This window comes from Balaenoptera physalus (genome assembly GCF_965194825.1).
Source record: "Balaenoptera physalus genome assembly, chromosome: 17".
NCBI classification, from domain to species: domain Eukaryota; kingdom Metazoa; phylum Chordata; class Mammalia; order Artiodactyla; family Balaenopteridae; genus Balaenoptera; species Balaenoptera physalus.
In genome coordinates, this window is record NC_138895.1 from 46,566,273 (window position 1) to 46,594,161 (window position 27,889).

General features: G+C 41.1%; 1 protein-coding gene across 10 annotated transcripts in view; it reads left to right on the top strand.

Moving 5' to 3' along the window:
- CPQ (carboxypeptidase Q) overlaps positions 1-27,889 on the top strand; it is a 501,324-nt gene that overhangs the window by 214,345 nt on the left and 259,090 nt on the right. For 9 of the 10 annotated variants that reach the window (XM_082432726.1, XM_082432732.1, XM_082432731.1 and 6 more), the window contains exon 4: positions 17,468-17,675. In XM_082432726.1, the coding sequence (XP_082288852.1) occupies positions 17,468-17,675 (208 nt within the window). Of the gene's footprint in view, positions 1-17,467; positions 17,676-18,916; positions 18,958-27,889 lie in introns of all 10 variants that reach the window. The other variant, XM_082432729.1, reaches the window with a different exon arrangement.

A 27,889-nucleotide genomic window follows, 5' to 3' on the forward strand; every position in this document is an offset into this window, starting at 1 on the left:
ATGGATTCTTGCTTGTTTTCCATTTAGATAAGATCTTTCAACATTTCTTTTAGGGTAGGTTTAGTATTGCTGAATTCTTTTAGATTTTCTTGTCTGAGAAATTCTTTATCTCTTCTTCTCTTCTAAATGATAATCTTGCTGGATAGAATATCCTAGGTTGCAGATTTTTCCCTTTCAGGACTTTGAATATATCATGACACACCCTTCTGGCCCGCCAAGTTTCTGCAGAGAAATCAGCTGATAGCCTTTATGGGGGTTCCCTTGTAAGTGACACTTTGTTTTTCTCTTGCTGTCTTTAGAATTCTCTCTTTAACTTCTGCTATTTTAATTATGATATGCCTTGGTGTGGGTCTGTTTTGGTTCATCTTGTTTGGGACTTTCTGTTCTTCCTATACCTGGATATCTGGTTCTTTCTTTAGGTTTAGGAAGTTTCCAGCCATATTATTTTCAAATACATTTTTGATCCCCTTCTCTCTCTCTTCTCCTTCTGGAACCCCTATTATGTGTAAGTTGGCATATTATCCCAGAGATCTTGTATGTTGCTTTTTTTTTTTTTTCATTTGTTTTTCTGTCTGCTCTTCTAATTGGGCGATTTCCCTTATTCTATTTTCCAGATCACTTATTTGTTCTTCTGTTCTTCTGTGTCGTTTACTCAGCTATTCATTGCTTCTAGATTGCTTTCTAATCTCAGAAATTGAATTATCTGTTTTTGATTGGGTCATCTTTATAGTTTCTAGTTCCTTGTTACAATGATCTACATTTATATTAATAATCTTTCTTAATTCATTTAGCACTTTTATTACCTCCTTTTTGAGTTCAGCGTCTGGTAGACTGATGATCTCTGTTTCATTATTTAGTTTTTCAGTGTTTTCTCTTGCTCTTTTAACTGGAGTAGTTCCTCTGCCTTTTCATTTTACTCAACTTTCTCTGTCTCTGTGAATTTAGGAGGAATAGTTACCTATTGTGGTCTTGAAGGGGTGTTTTTATGTGGGAGTGTCCCCATGTAGACTGTGTTTATCCAGTGTCTTTGGTGTGAGGGCTGGTTCTGATGTAGACACCAGCCATGTCTTTCCTCAGTGTGTGCTGGCCACCATCACCTTGGTAGGGAGTGTGGTTGGTATTGGAGGATCGAAAGCCTATGCAGCATGTGAGGTGGAACTTTCTCTCTGCTCCATAGCTATTGCTGGCCTGTTGGGGTGGGGTCTGCTCCCCAGTTGCTTGAGCAGAAGTCCTGAGGGTTGGGCTCAAGCAGACCCTGTTCCCTTTGAGTGTGTGTTTTGCCCCAAAGGAGAGTAGTATTGAAGTAAGTGAGGCTTGTGCACTCACAGAGATCTGATGGCATTGCCTGTGTAGGTGTCTGCAGGTCCACTCAGACGCAACCCAAGTTGTGTCCCTTCCCCTGTTGTGGTCATCTAGTACAGTGTCATCTAGCGTTGTGTGATCTAGGGCAAGGCTGTGGTGTGGAGTGGGTGGGGCTGGAGCATTCACTAGGTGGGGGTTGGGAGTTGGGGCACTGCAGCTGGAGAAGTTGAAGTGGGCTGCTTCATTAGTGCAGACTGAGTTAGCGCCAGCACTGGTTGCTGCTGCCCCACCTGGACCATACCCCACACCCCCTAGCCTCCTCTGCATCTGTAGGTTGAGCCTTCTCCCAGGGCCTGTCTGCCCCAGATCCAGTGCCAAGATGTGGTATGGAGTGGGCAGGGCTGGGGTGTTCACCCCCCTTGGATTCAGGAGAGTGGTGAGGTGGCAGCCACCATGCAGAGCTCTCTCCACCCTGTTTGTTGGCAAGCCAGCACCCGCACACTCTTCATGAGTAGAGTCTAGGCTTCTCCAGCCCTTCTCCAGTCCCTGCGGTTCTCCCAGCAGCCAAGAGGGCTTGTCTTCTCCATGTAGGACCCCAAGACTGGGACACCCAGTCTGTCGCTCAACCTACTCAATCCCCAGGGCGAGGGTCTGCCTGTGAAGACCTTCTTTTTCTTTCAGATCCCTCCCAGGGGTGGAGGTCCCAACCCTATGCATTTTTTCCATCCTTACCCAGTTATGTGGAAATCTTTCTTGCAGCTTTGGTTGTATAGGAGTTCTTCTGCCAGTTTCCAGGTAGTTTTCCATGAGAATAATTCCACGTGTAGATGTATTTTTGATGTGTTTGTGGGGGGAGGTGAGCTCCACATCCTCCTACTCTGCCATCTTGATCTGACCTTTGTATGACTATCTGATGCTTTGTTTTAAAAACTTTTTCTTCATGTCAAGAAAGAAATCAACCATTCCTTTTTTTCCCCCAGAGTTTTAATCAAGGATGGACATTAGGGACTTCCCCTGGTGGTCCAGTGGTTAAGACTTCACCTTCCAATGCAGGAGGTGTGGGTTCGACCACTGGTTGAGGAGCTAAGATCCCACATGCCTTGCAGACAAAAAAAAAAAAAAACCCAAAACATAAAATATTAGAAGCAATATTGTAAGAAATTCAATAAAGACTTTAAAAATGGTCCACATCAAAAAAAAAAAAAAGAATGGATATTAAATAATTCAAATGGCTTTATCTTGTTTCCCTTCTGACAAAATATGCTGTCTAGTTTGTTTAGGCTTTTATAAAAAAAATACTATAGACTGGGGGGCTTATGAACAACCAACGGTTATTTCTTACAGTTTTGTAGGCTGGGAAGTCCCAAGATCATGGTGCCTGTGCACTAAGTGTCTGGCGAGCACCCACTTCCTAGACGGCTATTTTTTCACTGTAACCTCGTGTGTTGGAAGGAGTGAGAGATCTTTCTGGGGCCTCTTTTATAAGGGTACTAATACCACGCAGGTAGGCTATGTCCTCATGACCTAGTCACTTGCCAAAGACCCCACCTCCTAAAACCATCACCATGTGGGTTAGAATTCCAACATATAAATTTTGGAGGGACACAAACATTCAGTCTATACCATGTGCTATGAGTTACATCTTCAGTTCTGTTCTAATAAGAGGATGTTGGACTCTGAGGGTAATGAGAGATTAGCATAGTTTAACAGAGTTAATAATAGAAACTTAGGATATTTCTGACTGAGAAGACAGAGATCTTGGGTCAGATGATCTTTAAATACTTTCCAGTCCATTTAATCAGAAATGTTTCCCATTGAGGCTTAAACTCAAAACAATATTTAGTTAGTAAAATGGATAGAGCGTTTTGTTGGTTAAAGTTACCATCTTCATTTATCAATGATTTCCATGTTGCTCCATATCTTTATCATTATTATCATTTTTATTAAAGAAATTATCTATTGTAACATTTTTGTTATTCCAAGGTAGATTTTCATCTTACTTAATTCATAATTCCTTTTAGAAATTGTAAAGATTGGAAGAGCATATAGGAAAAAAACAAATTAAGATGATGAAATAACTGTGCGTTAGCAGAAAATTGTAACTTATACAGAAGAACAAGATCAGAAAGGAAAAAAGGGAACACATATATTTTTGATGATTACTTTAGGTTACAAAATATCTAATAATAATGAAACTAGTATTTATGCAGTACTTTCTAGGTAACAAAATATTAAGTATAAATTTTTTTTAGGTATATTGAATTCTCTTTTCTATTTATTTTATAGGCAGGTCTTTACATTTTTGTGTCTTAGAGAAATTAGCCGAAAAGCCCTTCCTATATGTTGTGGATGTTAAAAAATCACACGGTTTTATTCCTCTAAGCATTTTGACCATCTTCCTTCTGTCTCACAGTCTTGTGGAGCTGGCTGGGTTCCTCTGTTTTGCAAGAAGGTACATCTCTCTGATGCTGTGTCTGTAATAGTCTCCTTACTGAGATCTGCCCATGAATATGATATTAAACATGTTGGTTGAGTTTTGCTCATGTGGAGTCTGTCATTAATATGGAATAGAATTCAAGAATTTGACATTTTCTTCTCTCTCTTCTACCATTTCAACTGCATTATAGAAATTAGGAATGAAATTTAGTCCTACCTCCTCTCTCCTGGTCAGGTTATTTTTGTTTTTGTTTTTTATTTTTAACCTGTGGGAGTTGGAAATATTCCAGGGTTTCCTTTTTTGAGAAATTATGGTATAAATGAATCCTTTTGCTTTTGTATTCTTCATGACAGTATAAATGCCTGAGATCAATTTACTCTTATTGTTGTTAATGACAGTATAAAAGTCTGAGATGAATTTACTTTTAAAGTACTAGATCTAAAAAAATTTAATAAAGTCAATTGTAATTTTTCCAAGAGAGTTATTTTCAATCAAACTGATTTTTAAAACAAACAAGCCTTTCTGTTAAACAGAATAGGTGCTCTTTTAACCATCCAAATAAGGACGTTAAAAAAAACCCTCTCATAGAAACAATAGACTATAGCTTCAGAAGCTCCCAGTCCTCACAGTCATTCCCACCTCTAGACTCTTTCTTTAGGAAACATTCCAAGACTTCACTGTGTTGTGAATAATTTTTACTTCAGTCAGTGTGTTCTATGCCCCTGTGAAAACCTACATATTCCTCAGTAAGGATACATAATTTTCCTCCTGTTGGATATTTAACATCACAAGCTGACACCCAGTTCCAGTGGTTGATTTGAGCTTTGCAAATTTTGAAGTGCTCAGAAACAAAGTGCCTGGTATCTTTTATAAAGAGCTAGTGAAAAGTGACTAGCATTAAGGGAGTTTGACTGATGTGTGGTAATCAGGTGGGAAATGTCAAACGTATTTGTTTAAACCTTGCACTTATTTTATGTAGATAAAAGACAATATTCAGCTGACTTCAAATTATATCACTTTACAAAACATACACAAGAAATTTAGTAAAATTTGAAAAGCTTATTAAGGCTTACGGTGTCCATGTTCATTTTATATTTTGGGTATACTCTCTTGCAAGCACAGAGACCAGCAGGCTTTGTTTTCATACATCTCATAAACCAGAGCCATAGAAGCATGATTTTTGAATGAAAAAGATACCAGGATTTTCCTCTTAAAGAGAAATCTGGAACCTTAAGATTTTTATTTTGATTTTTTACATTAGAAGTTTTATTGGGGTAAATTCACAAACCATACAATTTACCATTTTAACACACACAGTTTGGTGTTTTTTAGTATATTCAAAGAGTTGTGCAAACACCATCACTGTCTAATTTTAGTTTAGAACATTTTCATCATCCTGAAAAGAAATCCCTAACAGCATTCACTTCCCATTTCCCTGTCCCTTCCAACAGTGCAAGGCAACCTAAAATTTACTTTCTACCTCTGTGAATTTGCCTATTCTGAACATTTCTTATAAGTGGAATTTTACAACATGTGGTCTTGTGTGACTGGCTTCTTTCACTTAGGAAAGAAGTGAAAGAAGGTTCAAGGTTTTCAAGGTTTGTTCATGTTGTAGCATGTTTCAGAACATTATTTTTTTATTGCTGAATACTATTCCATGTATAGATATACCAAATTTGTTTATCTACTCATCAGTTGATGGACATTAGGGTTGTTTCCACCTTTGGACTATTCTGAGTAGTGCTATAAACATATGTGTGCCAGTTTACATTTAGGTCTGTGATTCATTTTGAATTTTTTTGTGTGATGTAGGGGTGCGACTTCACTCTTTTTCATGTGGGTATCTGGTTGGCCCCAGCACCATTTGTGGAAACACTGTTTTATCCCCATTGAATTATCTTGGCCCCCTCGTTGAAAATGAATTGACCAATCTTATAAACTTTATTTCTGTATTCTCAATTCTATTTTATTGATCTATGTGTCTATCCTTATACCAGTACCACTTTTTTAATTACTATCGATTTGTAGTATGTTTTTAAATTTAGAAGTGTGAGTCCACCAATTCTGTTCTACTTTTTCAACTTGTGTTGGTTATTTTAAGTCCCTTCCTTTTCCATATGAATTTTAGAATCAGCTTGTAAATTTCTTCAAAAAAGGCAGGTGGAATTTTGAGAAGAATTGCACGGAATCTGTAAATCAGTTTGGGGAGTATTACCATCTTAAGAATGTAAAGTTTAATAATCCATAAACAATGGGGCACTTTTCAGTACATTAGGATCTTCTTTAATTTATTTAAACAACATTTTGCAGTTTTCATTGTATGAATCCTGCACTTTTTTTTTTTTTAAGAAGGAAGCTCCTTTTTTTTTTTTTTTATAATTCTTTATTTTATTTATTTATTTTTGGCTGTGTTGGGTCTTCGTTTCTGTGTGAGGGCTTTCTCCAGTTGCGGCAAGCGGGGGCCACTCTTCATCGCAGCGCGCGGGCCTCTTCACTATCGTGGCCTCTCTTGTTGCGGAGCACAGGCTCCAGACGTGCAGACTCAGTAGTTGTGACTCACGGGCCTAGCTGCTCCACGGCATGTGGGATCTTCCCAGACCAGGGCTCGAACCCGTGTCCCCTGCATTGGCAGGCAGATTCTCTGCGCCACCAGGGAAGCCCCTTGCACTTCTTTTGTTAAATTTATTTGTAGTATTTTATTCTTTTTGTTGCTAATGAAAATGCAATTGTTACTTAATTTTCAGATTGTTCATTGCTACTGTGTTGCTACTACACTGTATTGTTTATTACTGCTGTGCAATTGATTTTTGTGTATCGATATTGTATCCTGCAACTTTGCTGAGTTTGTTAATTAGTTCTAATAGTTTTTTGTGTGTGTGCATGTGGATTCCTTAGGATTTTCTATATACGTGACCATTTGTGGGCAGAGATAGTTTTACTTCTGTTTCCAACCTTCATTTCTTTTATTTCTTTTTCTTGTCTGATTTTCCTGGCTCGAACCTCCAGTACAACATTGAATAGAAGTGGGCAGAGCAGACATCCTAGCCTTGTTTCTGATCTCAGGGGAAAAATATTCAGTCTTCTACCACTATGTATGACGTTAGCTGTGGATTTTTCATAGATACCTTTTATTAAGTTGAGGAAGTTCCCTCCCATTCAAAGTTTGTTGAGTGTTTTTATTATGAAGGAGCGTTAGATTTTGTCAAAGACTTCGTCAGCATCTATCGAGATGATCACGTGGTTTTTGTCCTTTATTATATTATTATAATACACTACACTGATTGATTTTTTGATGTTAAATCAACCTTGCATTTCTGGGATAAATACCACTTGGTGATGGTGTAAAATTCTTTTCATATGTTACTGTATTAATTTGTTTGTATTTTGTTGATTTTGTTTTTTGCATTTATATTCATAAGAGATATTGGTCTATAGTTTTCTTTTCTTATACTGTCTTTGTCTAGTTTTGTTCTTTTTTTTTTTTTTTTTTTTTTTTTTAACATCTTTATTGAAGTATAATTGCCTTACAATGGTGTGTTAGCTTCTGCTTTATAACAAAGTGAATCAGTTATACATATACAATATGTTCCCATTTCTCTTCCCTCTTGCATCTCCCTCCCTCCCACCCTCCCCATCCCATCCCTCTAGGTGGTCACAAAACACCGAGCTGATCTCCCTGTGCTATGCGGCTGCTTCCCACTAGTTATCTATTTTACATTTGGTAGTGTATATATGTCCATGACACTCTCTTACCCTGTCACATCTCACCCCACCCCCTCCCCATATCCTCAAGTCCATTCTCTAGTAGGTCTGTGTCTTTATTCCCGTCTTGCCACTAGGTTCTTCATGGCCTTTTTTTTTTTTTTTTTTTTTTTTTCCCCTTAGATTCCGTATATATGTGTTAGCATACTGTATTTGTTTTTCTCTTTCTGACTTACTTCACTCTGTATGACAGACTCTAACTCCATCCACCTCATTACAAATACCTCCATTTCATTTCTTTTTATGGCTGAGTAATATTCCATTGTATATATGTGCCACATCTTCTTTATCCATTCACCTGTCGATGGACATTTAGATTGCTTCCATGTCCTGGCTATTGTAAATAGAGCTGCAATGAACATTTTGGTACATGACTCTTTTTGACCTATGGTTTTCTCAGGGTATATGCCCAGTAGTGGGATTGCTGGGTCGTATGGTAGTTCTATTTGTAGTTTTTTAAGGAACCTCCATACTGTTCTCCATAGTGGCTGTATCAATTTACATTCCCACCAACAGTGCAAGAGTGTTCCCTTTCCTCCACACCCTCTCCAGCATTTATTGTTTCTAGATTTTTTGATGATGGCCATTCTGACCGGTGTGAGATGATATCTCATTGTAGTTTTGATTTGCATTTCTCTAATGATTAATGATGTTGAGCATTCTTTCATGTGTCTGTAGGCCATCTGTATATCTTCTTTGGAGAAATGTCTATTTAGGTCTTCGGCCCATTTTTGGATTGGGTTGTTCGTTTTTTTGTTATTGAGCTGCATGAGCTGCTTGTAAATCTTGGAGATTAATCCTTTGTCAGTTGCTTCATTTGCAAATATTTTCTCCCATTCTGATGGTTGTCTTTTGGTCTTGTTTATGGTTTCCTTTGCTGTGCAAAAGCTTTTAAGTTTCATTAGGTCCCATTTGTTTATTTGTGTTCTTATTTCCATTTCTCTGGGAGCTGGGTCAAAAAGAATCTTGCTGTGATGTATGTCATAGAGTGTTCTGCCTATGTTTTCCTCTAAGAGTTTGATAGTGTCTGCCCTTACACTTAGGTCTTTAATCCATTTTGAGTTTATTTTTGTGCATGGTGTCAGGGAGTGTTCTATTTTCATACTTTTACATGTACCTGTCCAATTTTCCCAGCACCACTTATTGAAGAGGCTGTCTTTTCTCCACTGTATATGCTTGCCTCCTTTATCAAAAATAAGGTGCCCATATGTGTGTGGGTTTATCTCTGGGCTTTCTATCCTGTTCCATTGATCTATATTTCTGTTTTTGTGCCAGTACCAAACTGTCTTGATTACTGAAGCTTTGTAATATAGTCTGAAGTCAGGGAGCCTTATTCCCCCAGCTCCATTTTTCGTTCTCAAGATTGCTTTGGCTATTCGGGGTCTTTTGTGTTTCCATACAAATTGTGAAATTTTTTGTTCTAGTTCTGTGAAAAATGCCAGTGGTAGTTTGATAGGGATTGCATTGAATCTGTAGATTGCTTTGGGTAGTAGAGTCATTTTCACAATGTTGATTCTTCCAATCCAGGAACATGGTATATCTCTCCATCTATTTGTATCATCTTTAATTTCTTTCATCAGTGTCTTATAATTTTCTGCATACAGGTCTTTTGTCTCCTTAGGTAGGTTTATTCCTAGATATTTTATTCTTTTTGTTGCAATGGTAAATGGGAGTGTTTTCTTAATTTCACTTTCAGATTTTTCATCATTAGTGTATAGAAATGCAAGAGATTTCTGTGCATTAATTTTGTATCCTGCTACTTTACCAAATTCATTGATTAGCTCTAGGAGTTTTCTGGTAGCATCTTTAGGATTCTCTATGTATAGTATCATGTCATCTGCAAATAGTGACAGCTTTACTTCTTCTTTTCCGATTTGGATTCCTTTTATTTCTTTGTCTTCTCTGATTGCTGTGGCTAACACTTCCAAAACTATGTTGAATAATAGTGGTGAGAGTGGGCAACCTTGTCTTGTTCCTGATCTTAGTGGAAATGGTTTCAGTTTTTCACCATTGAGGACAATGTTGGCTGTGGGTTTGTCATATATGGCCTTTATTATGTTGAGGAAAGTTCCCTCTATGCCTACTTTCTGCAGGGCTTTTATCATAAATGGGTGTTGAATTTTGTCGAAAGCTTTCTCTGCATCTATTGAGATGATCATATGGTTTTTCTCCTTCAGTTTGTTAATATGATGTATCACATTGATTGATTTGCGTATATTGAAGAATCCTTGCATTCCTGGGATAAACCCCACTTGATCATGGTGTATGATCCTTTTAATGTGCTGTTGGATTCTGTTTGCTAGTATTTTGTTGAGGATTTTTGCATCTATGTTCATCAGTGATATTGGCCTGTAGTTTTCTTTCTTTGTGACATCTTTGTCTGGTTTTGGTATCAGGGTGATGGTGGCCTCGTAGAATGAGTTTGGGAGTGTTCCTCCCTCTGCAATATTTTGGAAGAGTTTGAGAAGGATAGGTGTTAGCTCTTCTCTAAATGTTTGATAGAATTCACCTGTGAAGCCATCTGGTCCTGGGCTTTTGTTTGTTGGAAGGTTTTTAATCACAGTTTCAATTTCAGTGCTTGTGATTGGTCTGTTCATATTTTCTATTTCTTCCTGGTTCAGTCTCGGCAGTTTGTGCATTTCTAAGAATCTGTCCATTTCTTCCAGGTTGTCCATTTTATTGGCATAGAGTTGCTTGTAGTAATCTCTCATGATCTTTTGTATTTCTGCAGTGTCAGTGGTTACTTCTCCTTTTTCATTTCCAATTCTATTGATCTGAGTCTTCTCCCTTTTTCTCTTGATGAGTCTGGCTAATGGTTTATCAATTTTGTTTATCTTCTCAAAGAACCAGCTTTTAGTTTCATTGATTTTTGCTATTGTTTCCTTCATTTCTTTTTCATTTATTTCTGACCTGATCTTTATAATTTCTTTCCTTCTGCTGGCTTTGGGGTTTTTTTGTTCTTCTTTCTCTAATTGCTTTAGGTGCAAGGTTAGGTTATTTATTCGAGATGTTTCCTGTTTCTTGAGGTAGGCTTGTATTGCTATAAACTTCCCTCTTAGCACTGCTTTTGCTGCGTCCCATAGGTTTTGGGTCGTCGTATCTCCATTGTCATTTGTTTCTAGGTATTTTTTGATTTCCCCTTTGATTTCTTCAGTGATCACTTCGTTATTAAGTAATGTATTGTGTAGCCTCCATGTGTTTGTATTTTTTACAGATCTTTTCCTGTAATTGATATCTAGTCTCATAGCGTTGTGGTCGGAAAAGATACTTGATACGATTTCAATTTTCTTAAATTTACCAAGGCTTGATTTGTGACCCAAGATATGATCTATCCTGGAGAATGTTCCATGAGCACTTGAGAAAAATGTGTATTCTGTTGTTTTTGGATGGAATGTCCTATAAATATCAATTAAGTCCATCTTGTTTAATGTATCATTTAAAGCTTGTGTTTCCTTATTTATTTTCATTTTGGATGATCTGTCCAATGGTGAGAGTGGGGTGTTAAAGTCCCCTACTATGATTGTGTTGCTGTCGATTTCCCCTTTTATGGCTGTTAGTATTTGCCTTATGTATTGAGGTGCTCCTATGTTGGGTGCATAAATATTTACAATTGTTATACCTTCCTCTTGTATCGATCCCTTGATCATTATATAGTGTCCTTCTTTGTCTCTTGTAATAGTCTTTATTTTAAAGTCTATTTTGTCTGATATGAGAATTGCTACTCCAGCTTTCTTTTGATTTCCATTTGCATGGAATATCTTTTTCCATCCCCTCACTTTCAGTCTATATGTGTCTCTAGGTCTGAAGTGGGTCTCTTGTAGACAGCATATATATGGGTCTTGTTTTTGTATCCATTCAGCCAGCCTGTGTCTTTTGGTGGGAGCATTTAATCCATTTACATTCAAGGTAATTATCGATATGTATGTTCCTATTCCCATTTTCTTAAATGTTTTGGGTTTGTTATTGTAGGTGTTTTCCTTCTCTTGTGTTTCTTGCCTAGAGAAGTTCCTTTAGCATTTGTTGTAAAGCTGGTTTGGTGGTGCTGAACTCTCTCAGCTTTTGCTTGTCTGTAAAGGTTTTAATTTCTCCATCGAATCTGAATGAGATCCTTGCTGGGTAGTGTAATCTTGGTTGCAGGTTTTTCTCCTTCATCACTTTAAGTATATCCTGCCACTCCCTTCTGGCTTGCAGAGTTTCTGCTGAAAGATCAGATGTTAACCTTATGGGGATTCCCTTGTGTGTTATTTGTTTTTTTTCCCTTGCTGCCTTTAATATGTTTTCCTTATATTTAATTTTTGACAGTTTGATTAATATGTGTCTTGGTGTGTTTCTCCTTGGGTTTATCCTGTATGGGACTCTCTGTGCTTCCAGGACTTGATTAACTATTTCCTTTCCCATATTAGGGAAGTTTTCAACTATAATCTCTTCAAATATCTTCTCAGTCCCTTTCTTTTTCTCTTCTTCTTCTGGGACCCCTATAATTCGAATGTTGGCACGTTTAATGTTGTCCCAGAGGTCTCTGAGACTGTCCTCAGTTCTTTTCATTCTTTTTTCTTTATCCTGCTCTGCAGTAGTTATTTCCACCATTTTATCTTCCAGGTCACTTATCCTTTCTTCTGCCTCAGTTATTCTGCTATTGATCCCATCTAGAGTATTTTTAATTTCATTTATTGTGGTTTTCATCATTGCTTGGTTCCTCTTTAGTTCTTCTACGTCCTTGTTAAATGTTTCTTGCATTTTGTCTATTCTATTTCCAAGATTTTGGATCATCCTTACTATCATTATTCTGAATTCTTTTTCAGGTAGACTACCTATTTCCTCTTCATTTGTTAAGTCTGGTATGTTCTGACCCTGCTCCTTCATCTGCTGTGTGTTTTTCTGTTGTCTCATTTTGCTTATCTTACTGTGTTTGGGGTCTCCTTTTCACAGGCTGCAGGTTCGTAGTTCCTGTTGTTTTTGGTATCTGTCCCCAGTGGCTAAGGTTGGTTCAGTGGGTTGTGTAGGCTTCCTGGTGGAGGGAACTAGTGCCTGAGCTCTGGTGGATGAGGTTGGATCTTGTCTTTCTGGTGGGCACGTCCACGTCTGGTGGTGTATTTTGGGGTGTCTGTGGCCTTATTATGATTTTAGGCAGCCTCTCTGCTAATGGATGGGGCTGTGTTCCTGTCTTGCTAGTTGTTTGGCATAGGGTGTCCAGCACTGTAGCTTGCTGGTCGTTGAGTGAAGCTGGGTCTTGATGTTGAGATGGAGATCTCTGAGAGATTTTTGCCGTTTGGTATTACGTGAAGCTGGGAGGTCTCTTGTGGACCAGTGTCCTGAAGTTGGCTCTCCCACCTCAGAGGCACGGCCCTGATGCCTGGCTGGAGCACCAAGAGCCTTTCGTCCACACGGCTCAGAGTAAAAGGGAGAAAAAATAGAAAGAAAGAAAGAAAGAGGCTATAATATAGTGAAGTAAAATAAAGCTATTGTAAAGCAAAGCTATACAGACAAAATCGCACCCAGAAGCATATACATATACACTCACAAATAAAGGAAAAGGGGAAAAATTAATATATCCTGCTCCCAAAGTCCACCTCCTGAATTTGGGATGATTCGTTGTCTATTCAGGTATTCACCAGATGCAGGCACATCAAGTTGTTTGTGGAGTTTTAATCCGCTGCTTCTAAGGCTGCTGGGAGAGATTTCCCCTTATCTTCCCTGTTCGCACAGTTCCTGGGGTTCAGCTTTGGATTTGGACCCGCCTCTGCGTGTAGGTCGCCTGAGGGCGTCTATTCCCCGCACAGACAGGACGGGGTTAAAGGAGCAGCTGCTTCGGGGGCTCTGGCTCACTCAGGCCGCGGGGAGGGAGGTGTACAGAGGAGGCGGGGTGAGCCTGCGGCGGCCGAGGCCGGCGTGACGTTGCACCAGCCTGAGGTGGGCAGTGCGTTCTCCCGGGGAACTTGTCCCCGGATCACGGGACCCTGGCAGTGGCGGGCTGCACAGGCTCCCGGGAGGGGCGATGTGGAGAGTGACCTGTGCTCACACACAGGCTTTTTGGAGGCGGCAGCAGCAGCCCCAGCGTCTCACGCCCGTCTCTGGGGTCCGTGCTGATCGCCGCGGCTCGCGCCTTTCTCTGGAGTTCGTTTAGGCGGCACTCTGAATCCCCTCTCCTTGCGCGCCGCGAAACAAAGAGGCAAGAAAAAGTCTCTTGCCTCTTCGGCAGCTGCAGACTTTTTCCCGGACTCCCTACCAGCCAGCTGTGGTGCGCTAATCCCTTCAGGCTGTGTTCACGCCGCCAGCCCCAGTCCTCTCCCTGCGATCCAACCGAAACCGAAACCCGAGCCTCAGCTCCCAGCCCCGCCCGCCGAGCAGCCAAGCCTCTCGGGCTGGTGAGTGCTGCTCGGCGCCGAGCCTCTGTGCGGGAGTCTCTCCGTTTTTTTCCTCTGTGCCCCTGTTGCTGTGGGGTCTGCGGTGATCGCCGCGGCTCGCGCCCTTCTCTGGAGTTCGTTTAGGCGGCGCTCTGAATCCCCTCTCCTTGCGCGCCGCGAAACAAAGAGGCAAGAAAAAGTCTCTTGCCTCTTCGGCAGCTGCAGGCTTTTTCCCGGTCTCCCTCCCAGCCAGCTGTTGTGCGCTAATCCCTTCAGGCTGTGTTCACGCTGCCAGCCTCAGTCCTCTCCCTGCGATCCGACCGAAGCCGAGCCTCAGCTCCCAGCCCCGCCCGCCCCGGCGGGGGAGCAGACAACCCTCTCGGGCTGGAGAGTGCTGCTCGGCGCCGAGCCTCTGTGCGGGAATCTCTCCGTTTTTCCCTCTGCGCCCCTGTTGCTGTGGGATCCACGCTGGTAGCTGCGGCTCGCGCCCGTCTCTGGAGTTTGTTTAGGCGGCGCTCTGAATCCCCTCTCCTCGCGCACCAGGAAACAAAGAGGGAAGAAAAAGTCTCTTGCCTCTTCGGCAGCTGCAGACTTTTTCCCGGACTCCCTCTCGGCTAGCTGTGGTGCACTAACCCCTTCAGGCTGTGTTCAAGCCGCCAACCCCAGTCCTCTCCCTGCGATCCGACCGAAGCCCGAGCCTCAGCTCCCAGCCCCGCCCGCCCCGGCGGGTGAGCAGACAAGCCTCTCGGGCTGGAGAGTGCTGCTCGGCGCCGAGCCTCCGTGCGGGAACCTCTCCGCTTTGCCCTCCGCACCCCTGTTGCTGCACTCTCCTCCGTGGCTCCGAAGCTTCCCCCCTCTGCCACCCGCAGTCTCCGCCCGCGAAGGGGCTTCCTAGTGCGTGGAAATCTTTCCTCCTTCACGGCTCCCTCCCACTAGTGCAGGTGCCGTCCCTATTCTTTTGTCTCTGTTATTTCTTTTTTCTTTTGCCCTACCCAAGTACGGGGGGAGTTTCTTGCCTTTTTGGAGGTCGGACGTTTTCTGCCAGCGTTCAGTGGGTGTTCTGTAGGAGCAGTTCCACGTGTAGATGTATTTCTACTGTATCTGTGGGAAGGAAGGTGATCTCCGCGTCTTACTCTTCCGCCATCTTCCCGCCTCCCCCTAGTTTTGTTCTTATTAATAGTGGCCTTGTAGAATGAGTTGGAAAGTGTTCCCTCCTCTTGTATTTTTTCGAAGACTTTGTGAAGGATTGATATTAATCTTTAAATGTTCTTGTTTTGATTTTTTATGGCTTCCTTTGTAGTTTACCATTTGCTATTGTTAAATGCAAGTGGGGCTTGTAAGTGGGGCCAGGAAGGTGATGTTTATGGTGATCATCTCCTGTAGGGCAATTGACAGTAAAAATACAGGACTCTAAATAGAACTGTTGAGTCTTCACTCTGCCTACTTCTACTGAACAATGCTGAATACTCAACCACTGGAGAACATGCTTAATTGTAGAAACAAATTAGAAGCTTTTTATATCTTGAATTCAGAACCACAGTTGGAAAATGCCATTTTCCTCAGTGGAGCCATTGGTGTATGCCCAATTCACTGTCCCCAAATTAAGAAGTCTTACCTGTAACTTATTAGTACCAATTTGTTTAGAAACATTATTTAAAAGAGCCTATTGAGAGGTGTTACACTGACCTCCTTTTGAGTCAGAGAGCCTGAGAACAAGGAGAGTTTGTTGAATCCTAGACATCACGTAAGGTAATATGAATAATAAATATTTAGATTGTCTTCCTACATGTTTCAAAATACTTTTGGTCATTAACCACTCTACCAACTCAGTGGGGAAAATTAACACTGAAGAAATAATAATAACAACTAATGTTTGCTAAGTAATTCCTATATGCCAAGCACTTTAAAATCCTTTATATATACTATCTCTTATATTCCTCATAGCAATCTTATGAGGTCAATGCTAATATTATTCTCTACTTTTCAGATGTGGAAACTCAGAAACAGAGAGGTAATCTACGTTGCTTGGTGTCAGACGGGTGGAGAATAGTAGAGCCAGGATTTGACCTAGGTTATGTGACTCCATAGCCTACCCTAAACCGGAAGTTAGAGTGGATTAGGCATATTCCAGAACAGGGATTCAGATTCAGGGTTTCTGTTTTATAAGTTTTGAATTGATAAGTCATTTGTCTCTCTCTAATGAAGAATATAATTTTCAGTCAGCAGTTAAGAAATGTCCATAAAGGATGTATTTAGATGGTCTAAGTCTAAGGACTTAAGATTACACACTCTCTCTCTGTGGGGTTAATGTAATAGATAAGTTAGTATAATAAATATTTAACATTTATTAAGGGCTTACTATGTTCCAGGGTAAGTTATTTATTTGTATAAGTTAACTAAATTTGCAAAATAACTATGAAATAGGTATTATAATTACCATCGCCAATCATAGCTGAAGCCACTGAAGCAAAGACGTGTAACTTGCCCAAGGCCAATTAGCAATAAGTAGCACAGCTCAGATTTGGACCCAGACAGTCTTGCTCCAGAACCTGTATTCTTAATCACTTTGTCATGCAGTTTCTCTAAGTCAGTAAATAGTCCCCTGCTACACGGTCACAGCAATAACAGTCACACCGAGAAATCAGTGATAAGACTGGATCATTGTGTTTATGCACATGCAGATTGGAGTCACTTGTACAGGAGAGAAATGTGTTATGGCTCAAAGGAGGAAAAAAGGCTTTTCTCTGAATATGAGACAACCTGAAACGAGTATGGAAGTACAAAAGGAAAACTTAATTTGGAAAGGGAGGCTGTTAGCTTGTGCTTCCACAGAAGACGGGAACAGACTGATGGGATATGGTGAGCGCTCAGAAGCTGTGATCCTGAGCGAGTTGTGGTGGTGTGGTTTGGAGTTTCACCTCAGAGGTAAAAGGGGACAGTTTGAAAGAACAGTTTTAGAAAGTGAATTTGATAAACTCAATTAGCATGGGGAGAGGTTGAATCAATAATGGATTAATATCAACTTCAATTACAAGTGTTTCTAGTGATGTAAGAAGCATCTGGAAATTAGCTGAAAAAACTTGACCATTTAGGGTGATATTTCCCCCTTAATGCCAAAATCATAATAGTTTTCTTTTTCTTGTGGCAGTGAAATCACAGACCTGTGTTTATCTGGCACTTTTCTTCCTGGGAATCCAAACATTTCCCCAGATGTTGTTCTATGGTTTTCGTACACAGTGTTCTACCCCTATGCAGGGCCACATATGCAGACCTCTGTGTTTGGGTGGGAAGAGAGTAGCTCTCGAGCCAGTCAGTGACCAGAGAGCTGGTTGTACCTGGGCCAGTTTTCTTCCAGACGTGTGGGCCTTCTAGTCTGCAGCCTAGACTTCATGTAATGAAGTAATAAACTTAATGTAATGTTTTCAATGAAATTATTTTTAAATTGAAGTTTCTAAGTTATTTTTATCAAAAACAAAAATTACATTCGCAACAAAAGCAAGTAAACCAATATTGCCCACCCTTTCCCTTCCTCACATGAAAACAAAGATCAGTGAAAGTCTTTTAAAAAATACTTTTGGTCCATTTCCACTTTCAAGGTAACCTGGTGGCTTCTTTTCTCAAGCCCTCACACAGGTATTCAGGAATACCAGGATGGTGTGCCAAAGATCCCAACAGCTTGTATTACGGTGGAAGATGCAGAGATGATGTCAAGAATGGCTTCTCGTGGGAGCAGAATTGTCATTCAGCTGAAGATGGGGGCAAAGAACTACCCAGATGCTGATTCCTTCAACACTGTAGCAGAGATCATTGGTAGCAAGTATCCGGAGCAGGTGAGTGAAGGCAAGGGATGGGCTGTCTGGGAATAAGGTGTTGTGGTCAAGTCTTAGTTTTTAGAGACAGTTTAGGAAAGAGAGAATGAGTCTGCAGAGATGGTCTTCATCGACTCCTTAAAGGCAGACACTTTTTTTTTTTCCTTCAGAAGTTTACTACTTTGACCGAAGAAGGGCAGGACTAACTGAAGGGCAGAATATGATCCACTGTGTGGAAATTCAACTCCGAATAGTTGAGGGCAGTATTTGTCCATATGTGTTGTATTTCTTCCATTTGGAGCCAGCTTGGCATTTGAGATCATACCAATAGTTGATAGCATGCTTATCGTTTGACTTATCTTCCTTCATCCTTTCAAAGCTCTGTGAAGTAAGTCTATTTTCTTCATTTTGCAGGTGAGGAAATTAACCTAAAGGAAACTCACTTGCCTAAGGTCCATACAGCTAGTAAATGGCTGAGGAAGGACTCAAACCCAGGACCTTGTGAATATTAATCCAAGCTGTAGACCACAGTTTATGTGAAATCTTTAGAGGGTTTTTTCTTTTTTTTTTTTTTGGAAACTTCAAATAGTCTTAGATGCGTTATTCAGACTGTATACTAGCCGAAGGTTAAATGACTTCAGCAAGTTACTTATTCTCTAAGTCTTAGAGAATTTATCTACAAAGACGGGGATGGTGTATGTAAGGAACGGGATTACTATGAGGGCTAGACTAGATAATGCATATCTGATAGCCTCCTACTATAGTGTTTGTCGCATCACATGCACTCATTGAATGTCATGTCAGTGTACTTCCTATGACATCAAGTGTACAAAAGATGGTTTTCATAACGTTTCTTGTACAAACCTTCTTTATTAGTAGTTATTGAAATTCTGAAAATAGCACTTAAAAATATAGCTGTTTGGGCAGTTCAGACTTGTATTTTGTTTAAGAACATCAGTGGGATGAAGGAACAGGCACATAGTAATGGAGAAACAGTCCTTCTGCACGTGTCCTGACTCAGGGCCTCTCTCACACTTAAAGGATTGCGCTGCAGTAAAGATGCGTTTTACGTTTTGGGACCCTTTTCTCCCTTCCTAAATGACTTGCTCCCTGGACCTGGGCATGCGTCAACCCTGGGGTTACGGCCGCAGGGATAACGGAAAAGCAAGATCTCAGTAGGACCATGGAGGGTCAGACAGTGTAGAGAAACTGTAGTTTTAAATGTTGAGAAAACAAATAAGCCCAGCCCCTTGTCTCTTTAGGAAACCGAGAACAACAGAAGAGCCAAGAGTCCACGTTTCAGGTACTGAGTAGTCAGAACCCTTAGAGTGTAATCCCTAGTCCAGGGTGAGAGGAGGTTAGGATGATATATTATCAATTGTCTGGATGAGCAGGCTGATTCTGGCCTAAGGGTGGGTGGCAAGGTGAGAGTGAGTTATTGGAACCTTAATCGGAAACGGCCAGTGGGTGTCCCGGTCTGAGGTCAAAGCATTAAAACAGAGGCGTTCTCGGGCTGCAGCAGCTGCAGGGTTGAGGTAGTGCTGGCTCAGAGCTTCCCGGGAACCGCTGGCATCTTCCAGCTGAGCGTGCTCGGCCCTCCTCCTCAGCCCTGCATGACTGTTTTTCCAATCAGTTTTATTGAGGTATAATTTACATAAAATAAACTTACCAAATTTAAGAGTACAATTCGATGAGTGTTGAAAAATGTAATCCAGTAATGTAAGCACAGTCATAGCAGAGAGTATTTTCATCACCCCACATGTTCCCTTGTGCCCCTTTGCAGTCCATCTCCTCCTCTACTCCCCTGTCCCCTGGGCACCACTGCTCTGCTTTCTGGAACTATAGCTTTTTCTTCTCTAGAATTTCATATAGGGGGAATCATGTAAGTGGAGTCTTTCGGGCTGGCTTCTCTCACTCAGCGTAATGCTTTTGAGGTTTATCTGTGTTGCTGTATCTGCTGTCCATTCCTTTATACTGCTGGGTAATATTTCACAGCACCACCTCAACCCTCCAGCTGCTGCAGCCCGAGACACATTTCACAGTGTGTTTATCCATTCACCGGTGACGATGGACATTTGGGTGGTTTCTAGTTTTTGACTGTTATGAATAAAGTGTCTGTGAACATTCTTGTATAAAAGTCTTCCTATGGCTGTATGTTTTCATTCCTCCTTGGGTAAGTGCCTAGAGGTGGAATTGTGGGGCTGGCCTGAATCTTAAGCACCCTAATCTCTGTCAAGATGCTTCAACCTCTGTATTCTATGGGGGTAGCGCCTTCTCCGGGAGAGTGATGGACAATTTCAGAGCTGTCCCAGGAATCAGGATTAAACTTTTACCTCTATCATAACATTGCACAGCATTCCAAGAGTTAGTTATAAATACCTTGTTGCCTACATGTAAAAGATAGAAGATTAACAAAAGGTCTCCCACAAAGAAGTTGCAGCATCACTTGCCCGGAAGGAATGTGGGTGAGTGCAGTGAAGTGAAGTCCATGTGTTTGTGTTTGGGGGGGAATCTGCCTTACAGCCTGCCTGGAACCACAGGGCATGTCTAGACCATGAAGGGAAGTGGAAAGCGTGTGTTCTCCCCTCCAGGTGTGAGGTGAGTTAATGAACCTTAGTAAGCACCGTCCATCCCTGATAAAGCCTCCTCTGGGAGGAGGATCCCCTCATCCCACCATTTTATGCCATTGTTATGCTGTCATCTCCCACCAGAACTTGTAGATGCCCTGAGCATTCTGTTTACCTTCTTTTCTCTTTTTCCCTAATGCCTATCCCAGAACTTGGCATGCAGTAGCTTCTCAATGCATATTTTAATTCAGTAAAATGAAGAGAAGAATAAAAGGAAGAGAACAAGTAGAAGATTTTCTTAGTCTCTATTCTCTTTAAATCCAGAAGTTTTCCTGCCCATCTGGAACATTGGTTGTCCATTGGCACATTGGACATCACCCACGAATGCAGCTCTGTATGGCTGAACTCGAGTCCATCAACTCCCTCACACCTAACACCTCGCCTTGGTTTCTTGTCTCTGTTAAAGGAACCATATTTACCTATCAGCACGTTCAGAAACTTCAAGTTGTTTTTCATTCTCTCCTCTTTGTTACTGTCCTACAGTCAGGAGCCATATCCTGTTCAGTCCACTTTCAGCCTATTTAAAAAAAAAAAAAAAAATCTGTTCCTGTCCTGTCTTTACTGTCATTACTGTTCTAATTCAGGCCCTTTGCTATTTCCCTCCTGACTTTCTTTTCTTCTGTTCTCTTTCTGCTTCTGCATTTTTGCAGTGCAGTTCAGTTATCTTTTAAAACACCGATCTCAAAATGGTGTTTCCATGCTGTCAGGTCCCCTCTCCTGTTCCCTATAAGATAAAGGTTATGATCTAGGTAAATGCTGAGGCAAGTGACCAGAGGTGAAGAAGACGGAAGAAAAGAGACCATGAAGGGGGGCGTTTGGGGGGTGAAATAGGAGGCAGTTATGATTAAATAATATAGTACAATTTATAAATGAGCAGAAAATTAGAATGAAGAAAGAGGGAAAGGAAGTGTATGATGGAGATTCAGTACCAACTGAAAGACCCATTCTTTCATTGGCTAGTGAGTGAGTTCAGCTCTCCTAAACTCTGACAAACTTTTCTAAAATCATTCAACTTTATTTTTAATTATAAGTATGCTGAATGACATAAACGTTGGTCTTGATAGTTTAAGTTGACTAACTCATCCCTGACACGTCCTTGCTACCTTGCTCCTTTTCATACTAAAGAATAGGCTGAATAATGCTGAGCAAACTAGATGCAGTGGAAATTATTTCTAAAAATGAAGAGGAACCCAGCAATTCCACTCTTAGGCATATATCCAGAGAAAACCATAATTCAAAAGGATGCATGCACCCTGATGTTCACTGCAGCACTATTTACAATAGCCAGGACATGGAAGCACCTAAATGTCCATCAACAGAGGAGTGGATAAAGAAGGTGTGGTACATATATACAGTGGAATATTAGCCATAAAAAGCAACGATACAGTGACATTTGCAGAGACGTGGATGGGCCTAGAGACTGTCATACAGAGTGAAGTAAGTCAGAAAGAGAACAACAAATATCGTATAATATCACTTATATGTGGAATCTAGAAGAATGGTAGAGATGAACTTATTTGCAAAGCAGAAATAGAGTCACAGATGTAGAGAACAAACTTACGGTTGCCAAGGGGGAAAGGGGGGATGGGATGAATTGAGAGATTGGGACTGACATATATACACTACTATATATAAAATAGATAACTAATTAGAACGGACTGTATAGCACAGGGAACTCTACTCGGTGCTCTGTGGTACCCTAAATGGGAAGGAAATCTAAAAAAGAGTGCATATGTGTATACGTATGACTGATTCACTGTGCTGTACAGCAAGAAGCTAACACAACATTGTAAAGCAACTATAGTCCAATAAAAATGAAGAGGATATGTTGAAATCACCGTTATTCTTCCTGCAGCCGAGCGTCCTGGGTGACTTGAAAGTGAGCTAATGCTCAGGCAGTGGCTGATATCTTCGGTGGTGACGCCCAGCACAACCCCTTACATGCACAGCACCTTGATGAAAGGGAAGCAGTTAACGCATAAAGAATCCTTCTGATTTGGCCTGAGATCCATGGACAACATGTGGTGAATTTCAGCTCTGGAAAAGTGAATATGTGATTAACGAAGCATTAACATATTTCAGAACCCTACTGCCATAGTCCAGACATAAGCCTTGACTGAATTAACCACAGGCTTTTAAAAAATGCCAATCATACAAATACTTTATTGGGTTTCAATATGTGAAAAGGCAGAATAAGGGTATTATAGACATAAATCCTACCCTCTTCCTAAAACCCCACGAGCTGGCTCCTCCAGGCACGGAATTCTCTCTCCACCTCTTCTGAAACTGCTCCTCTGTGATTTGGGCATGTTGTGCAGGATTCAGCAGACCTTGAACACTTAGAGGGGGTGCATTTCACTGGGGGAAAGCAGGCCTCTGGAAGCCCTGACGTTAGGCTTTGCAACTCCTTTCTCTCAGACAGCTTTTTCCCTGGGAAATCATTGTATCTGTGAGGCCCATCCATGGTTGAGAATGAGTCTGAGAGGGTGGGAACGAGAGTTCTTTGACTTCTGAGCTGATCCTCCCTGGCACTAAAATTGCTGTCTTATTCTACTACCATTTATTAAAGAGATAATTTGCATTGGAAAATTTATAGGAAACTTGTTGCCATCCATGAATAGGTTTTATTTTTTATTAACTCAATAGAGGGTATCCTACCTCTTAGAATAGTCTTAGACAGGCAGAGACAGACAGGTAAGGATCTTAGCAATTTAGTACCAATTCCCTGACTTTCAGATGAGGAAACTGAATCTGAGTGACCTGACCAAGGAGACACAACAAATGCCTGATAGGACACATCTGGAATGTGACTCTAGATTTCCTGACTCCCATTTCTTTCTACCTCAAAGATACTCCATTGTGCCTGGGCACACTTTAGCTGGATGGATAGCGTTTAAATCTGTGGGATTTTGTTGATTCAGGATTCAAGTCGTGCTAACCCTACTAAGTCATTACTTGTGTCTTTCTCTTGTGCTTTTTCCTCTGATATCGCTTTCCTAGGCACGAAGAACTCTCAAATATACTGTCCCTTGTTGTCTCGCAGCTTCGTTAGAGCACCCATGAGGGTTGTTACCTGGGAAACCCACCGGTGCTTGGTCCATTCCTCCTACTCATCCTCTCTCCATCAAGTCCGATTTGGGTCTCATTTCTCTTTAGCTCCTTGTCCCTTTGGAAGAGGGTCTGATGGATGCAGCACTTCTTCGGTGTTAGTGACACTTTATGATGCCCTCTTCCCCTGTGCCCCTGTGCATACACCTTCACCCTCACCAATCAGGTAACCAGGTGTTTTCTGTTTTAGCAAAGGACCACAAACAAAGCCAAAATAGATCTACTACCAATCACATTATTTAAAAAACACTTTTTATTTGGAAATAATTTTAGGCTCCCAAGAAGTTGCAAAAATAGTGCAGAAAGCTTGGGTGTATCCTTTGACCAGCTTCCCCAGTGATGACATCTTACGGAACTATGGCACATTAACCCAGTGAGGAAACTCTCAGGAGGCACTCCCAAGAGTGAAAACAGAGGCGTTCTCGGGCTGCAGCAGCTGGAGGGTTGAGGTAGCGCTGGCTCATTGAGGTAGCTCTGGCTTCATTTCCTTTCTTGGAAAGCAGGGGCTGCCCGTGGGCGTCCTCCGTGTAGCCCCCAGCGTAGCTGGGGCCCCATCCTGACGTTACCCTAGATAGTCCTTTCCCAGGCTTAGCTTATGATGCTTCCAGGGTCTCTCACTCAAACAAACAAGCGAACACAGAAGGAGGGCTGTGCTCAAATTGACCTGACGAGAGGGGAAATTACCTGGGACCAGGGGTACAGGGCACCTGTGGGAGAGAGTCTCACTGAGAACAGAGTCTCTCATGCTGGCTTTAGGGCTGGCCCATTGCTATTACTCCTCAGTGATTTCCTGGGCCTTATTCTGAGGTCTTGCTTAGCAAATGCAATATTTTAAAAATGTTAATATATTCAAGAATTCTTCTGAGGGAATTGTATGGAAAAGAAGAGTGTTTTGGATTTTTTTTTTTTTTTTTTTTTGGTTGATAATGTCCAAACCCATTTTCCTAAAGCCTTGATGAGGGGAATTGGTTTTTTTTTTTTTATCTAAGCCTTTTTCCAACAGCAGTTATTTTCAGGGATTCAAAGAACAATTTCAGTTTCATATGCCAGTATTATTTCAAATATAATGCAGCACTATGCAGGCTAGTGGGAAACACTGAAATGGAAGCTGTAGTCTGTTCACCGGAGAGTTTGCTTTTTCTTTTGTTTAGTGTGGGGCAGGGTTTCTCCACATCATCACTATTGATATTTGGGGCCAGATAATTCTTTGTTGTGGGAGGTTATCATGTACACTGTAGAATATTTAGCAGTATCCCCCGCCTCTCCCTTATTCCCCACAGCCGTGACCATCAAAGATGTCTCCAGGCATTGCCAAACGTCCCCTGAGGGACAGAGGTCACTGCACATTGAGAATCACTGGTGTGGAGTGATGGAAAGGACCCACTGGGTGGGTGTTGACAGGCCTTGGTTCCGGTTTTATTTCTGCCACAAATAAGCTGAGTGACCTTGGGCCACTTAATCCTTCAACTATAGAATGGGGGACTTTGTCTGGAAAAGCTCAAAGGTCATTTCCATCCTGAAAATTCCATTATTAAAAAAAAATACTTGGAGATTATCATGAGACTGGCGGTGCACACTGTATACTCTTAGATGGGAGCCCTTTCACTCTTTCACAGAGTAGGGGTGTTGGTAGGTGTTCTTTTCTTTCTTTCCTTTTTTTATTTAAAAAAAAAATTCTCTCTTCAAATACAGTTAGGAACTCTTCTATTGAAAAAAGTTAAACAAACGCCATTTTTTGAGGCACTTCTTAGCCTTTAATGTGCTAATGTGCACTGGAAATCTTTAAGAGGTCGTTTTGCAATATTCCCCAAACTTTCTGAGAAACAGGAGAAAAGAGGCATAAGATCCACTGGGTAGTTTATATTTTGGTGTTTTTTATATTCTTTTTTCCCCCCAACTCTTCATTCATTCATTCAACACACATTTATGGAGTGTGGGGTGTGTGTCAGGCACTAGGGTTATAGCAATAGCATTGGGTGGGCAGCACAGCACTGTGGTTAGAAACGTAGCCTGTAGAATTCAAATCCTCCTTCTTATCTTATGTTCGTAGGTTATTTTGCCTCTCTGACCCTCAATAAATATTAGCCTTCTTTGGAGAGGGGAGAGCTTATGCAAAAGTAAGGAATTGAGAAATAGGAGGGGCGCATCAGGAGGTACTGACCACAGAGGCCTGGCATGCCACTTGAAGGGCCGGGCTTTGTCCTTTGTCCTTTGTCCTTTGACAACAGGGAATCACTGAAAGGTTGGGTTAGCAGTGGATTTTTCGTTTTGGTTCACTCTACCCACTGTATATATTCACAGGGCAAAACTGAAATTCAGCCAGGAGATTAGCTGGACTTGAACTGAGACAGCTGAAATAGTGTTGGAAAAGATGAGAAGGATTCAGGAAGCATTTTGGAAATAAAATTGGCAAGAGTTGTTAAAGTTTGGATAGAAGGAGAAAAAGAAGAAAAAGTGCAGTTTGGGTGATTTGGAGAATTTATTCATTAATTCTACAGGAATGTACTGAGCTCCTACCATATGCTGGTATATTAATTTGCCCTCACAGCACTTGGGGTTTCATGGTAGAGACAGGCAGTTAAACAAGTAACTGCAGTAACAGGTGGTAGGTGCCGTAATATGGTAGCAAAGTGGTATGATGGGAATAACCATCCTGGTCAGGGAGGCCAAGGAAGGCTTTCTGGAGAGATCCAACTTATTCCCACAGCACGAGTAGTTATCCGTGAAGAGTTAACCTGCTAAAAGTTACAGGGATGGAGTTGGGATGGGGACTATTCCAAGGAGAAGGAGTAACGCATATGAAAGCCCAAAGTGTAACGTTATTCTTCTTTTAAGGAATGTGATGTGACCTCCTATAATTTCCCAATCCATTTGATAATGAACTCTGTATTCATGGAACTGAGCTGTAAAATAACCTAAAGAAAAAGTCATGGCCTAGTTCGTGTATATGTGTTCTTAAAAATACATTATTGAAAAGCTCAGCAATCCCTTTGGAAACTGCCTTGACACTGATGCTGTCAAGAGCCCTGCTGAAGGAATAAACAAAACCTGATTGACCTGGTGGACAAACTCATTCCATACATAATTGAATAGTTAGAGGCTGTGCAGCAAATGCGGCTTTCCTTTCATCAGAATATGTAGTCTGATGATTTGTAAAACCTTCTTAATGGGTACAGCAAGTTATTCTGCCTGGGTGGGAGCCTTTTTAGTCACTTAAGCAGCTGTTTAAACTTTCATAAGCAAAGTAATTATTAAATCTTTCATGAACATATTGGAACATTGGTTCACATCTTAACCTTGAGTTGGAAAGTTTTGGGGGCTGGCGTTAGAGTTTTAAACTGGCAAATTTCATTCTTTTTTTTCTTTCTTATTTTAAACTTTTTATGGTTTAGAACCAGCCAACCTAAATCATGGTAGGAAAAATACATGTGTGGCAAGCATGAGACATTTCATTGTTTATTTTTCAAATTTCTGAAATGTGCTCATAGCTGTGCATGCCTCTGGGCTCATGAAGACAGCAAATGGAAATAGCTCAAGCCAGACAGGCTGTTTTAGATAGCCACCCAGGTAGGCAAGGCAAGCCTTAAAGAGTACTCTTTCCTGGAATCAGTGTCATCTTAGTGTGCAAAATGGGACTTGCAAGCAGGAGGATGCCATCGTTCATGGGTTTGAATACCTTTCCCGTATTAATGATGGAGCCATTTCATAATAATCATAATCATATGATGAATAATAACACACATTAATGGAGTACTTACTATGTGACAGGCAGTATTCTGGATGCTTCTCATGTATTCTCTCCTTTGATCTTCATTATGACCTTGTCAAATAATCAGTGCTGTTATCCCCATGTTACAGATGAAGAAACAGGCTTAAAGAGTTCATAGAATTCACAAAGCTTCTGAGTGGCAGAGTTTAACTCCAGACTGTCCCTTCCCAGAATGTGTACTCTTTCTTAACAATTCATTATCCTGTACTTCTTAGTAACTTTCTATTCTAGTTTGTGAAATACTGCTATTTAAAAAGTTTCCTCTGTTTTACCCTAAATGAAAAGAAAACCAGGACAACTGTCAGCATCATAGTGAACAACAACAAATGCTTACTGATTAGCTACTATGTGCAAAACTCTGTGTTATAAGCTTGGAGATATTCTGAGGCAGAGAGGAGAGGAGAGGCGATAAAGGGGCCCTTGCATGGTGGCTGATAAGTAAACTAGGCGGTAAAGTCTGGAAGCCAGACTCCGCTAACACGGGGCTTGCAGTACTGACTGCATCCTGGCTGGTTCAGTACTAATGTGATCATACGGTACCTTGCAGTTTGCAGTGGACTCTCACCTGTATTATTCCACTTCATCCTAACAACAGGGCTGATGATTACGATTCCCACTTTCAAGACAAGGGAGCTGAGCTTCAGAGTAAATAACTTGACTGAAATCAGACACACATCTAATAAGTGGGAGATGAAATTCAAAGTTTGAATACTCTATAACTTCCTATAGTC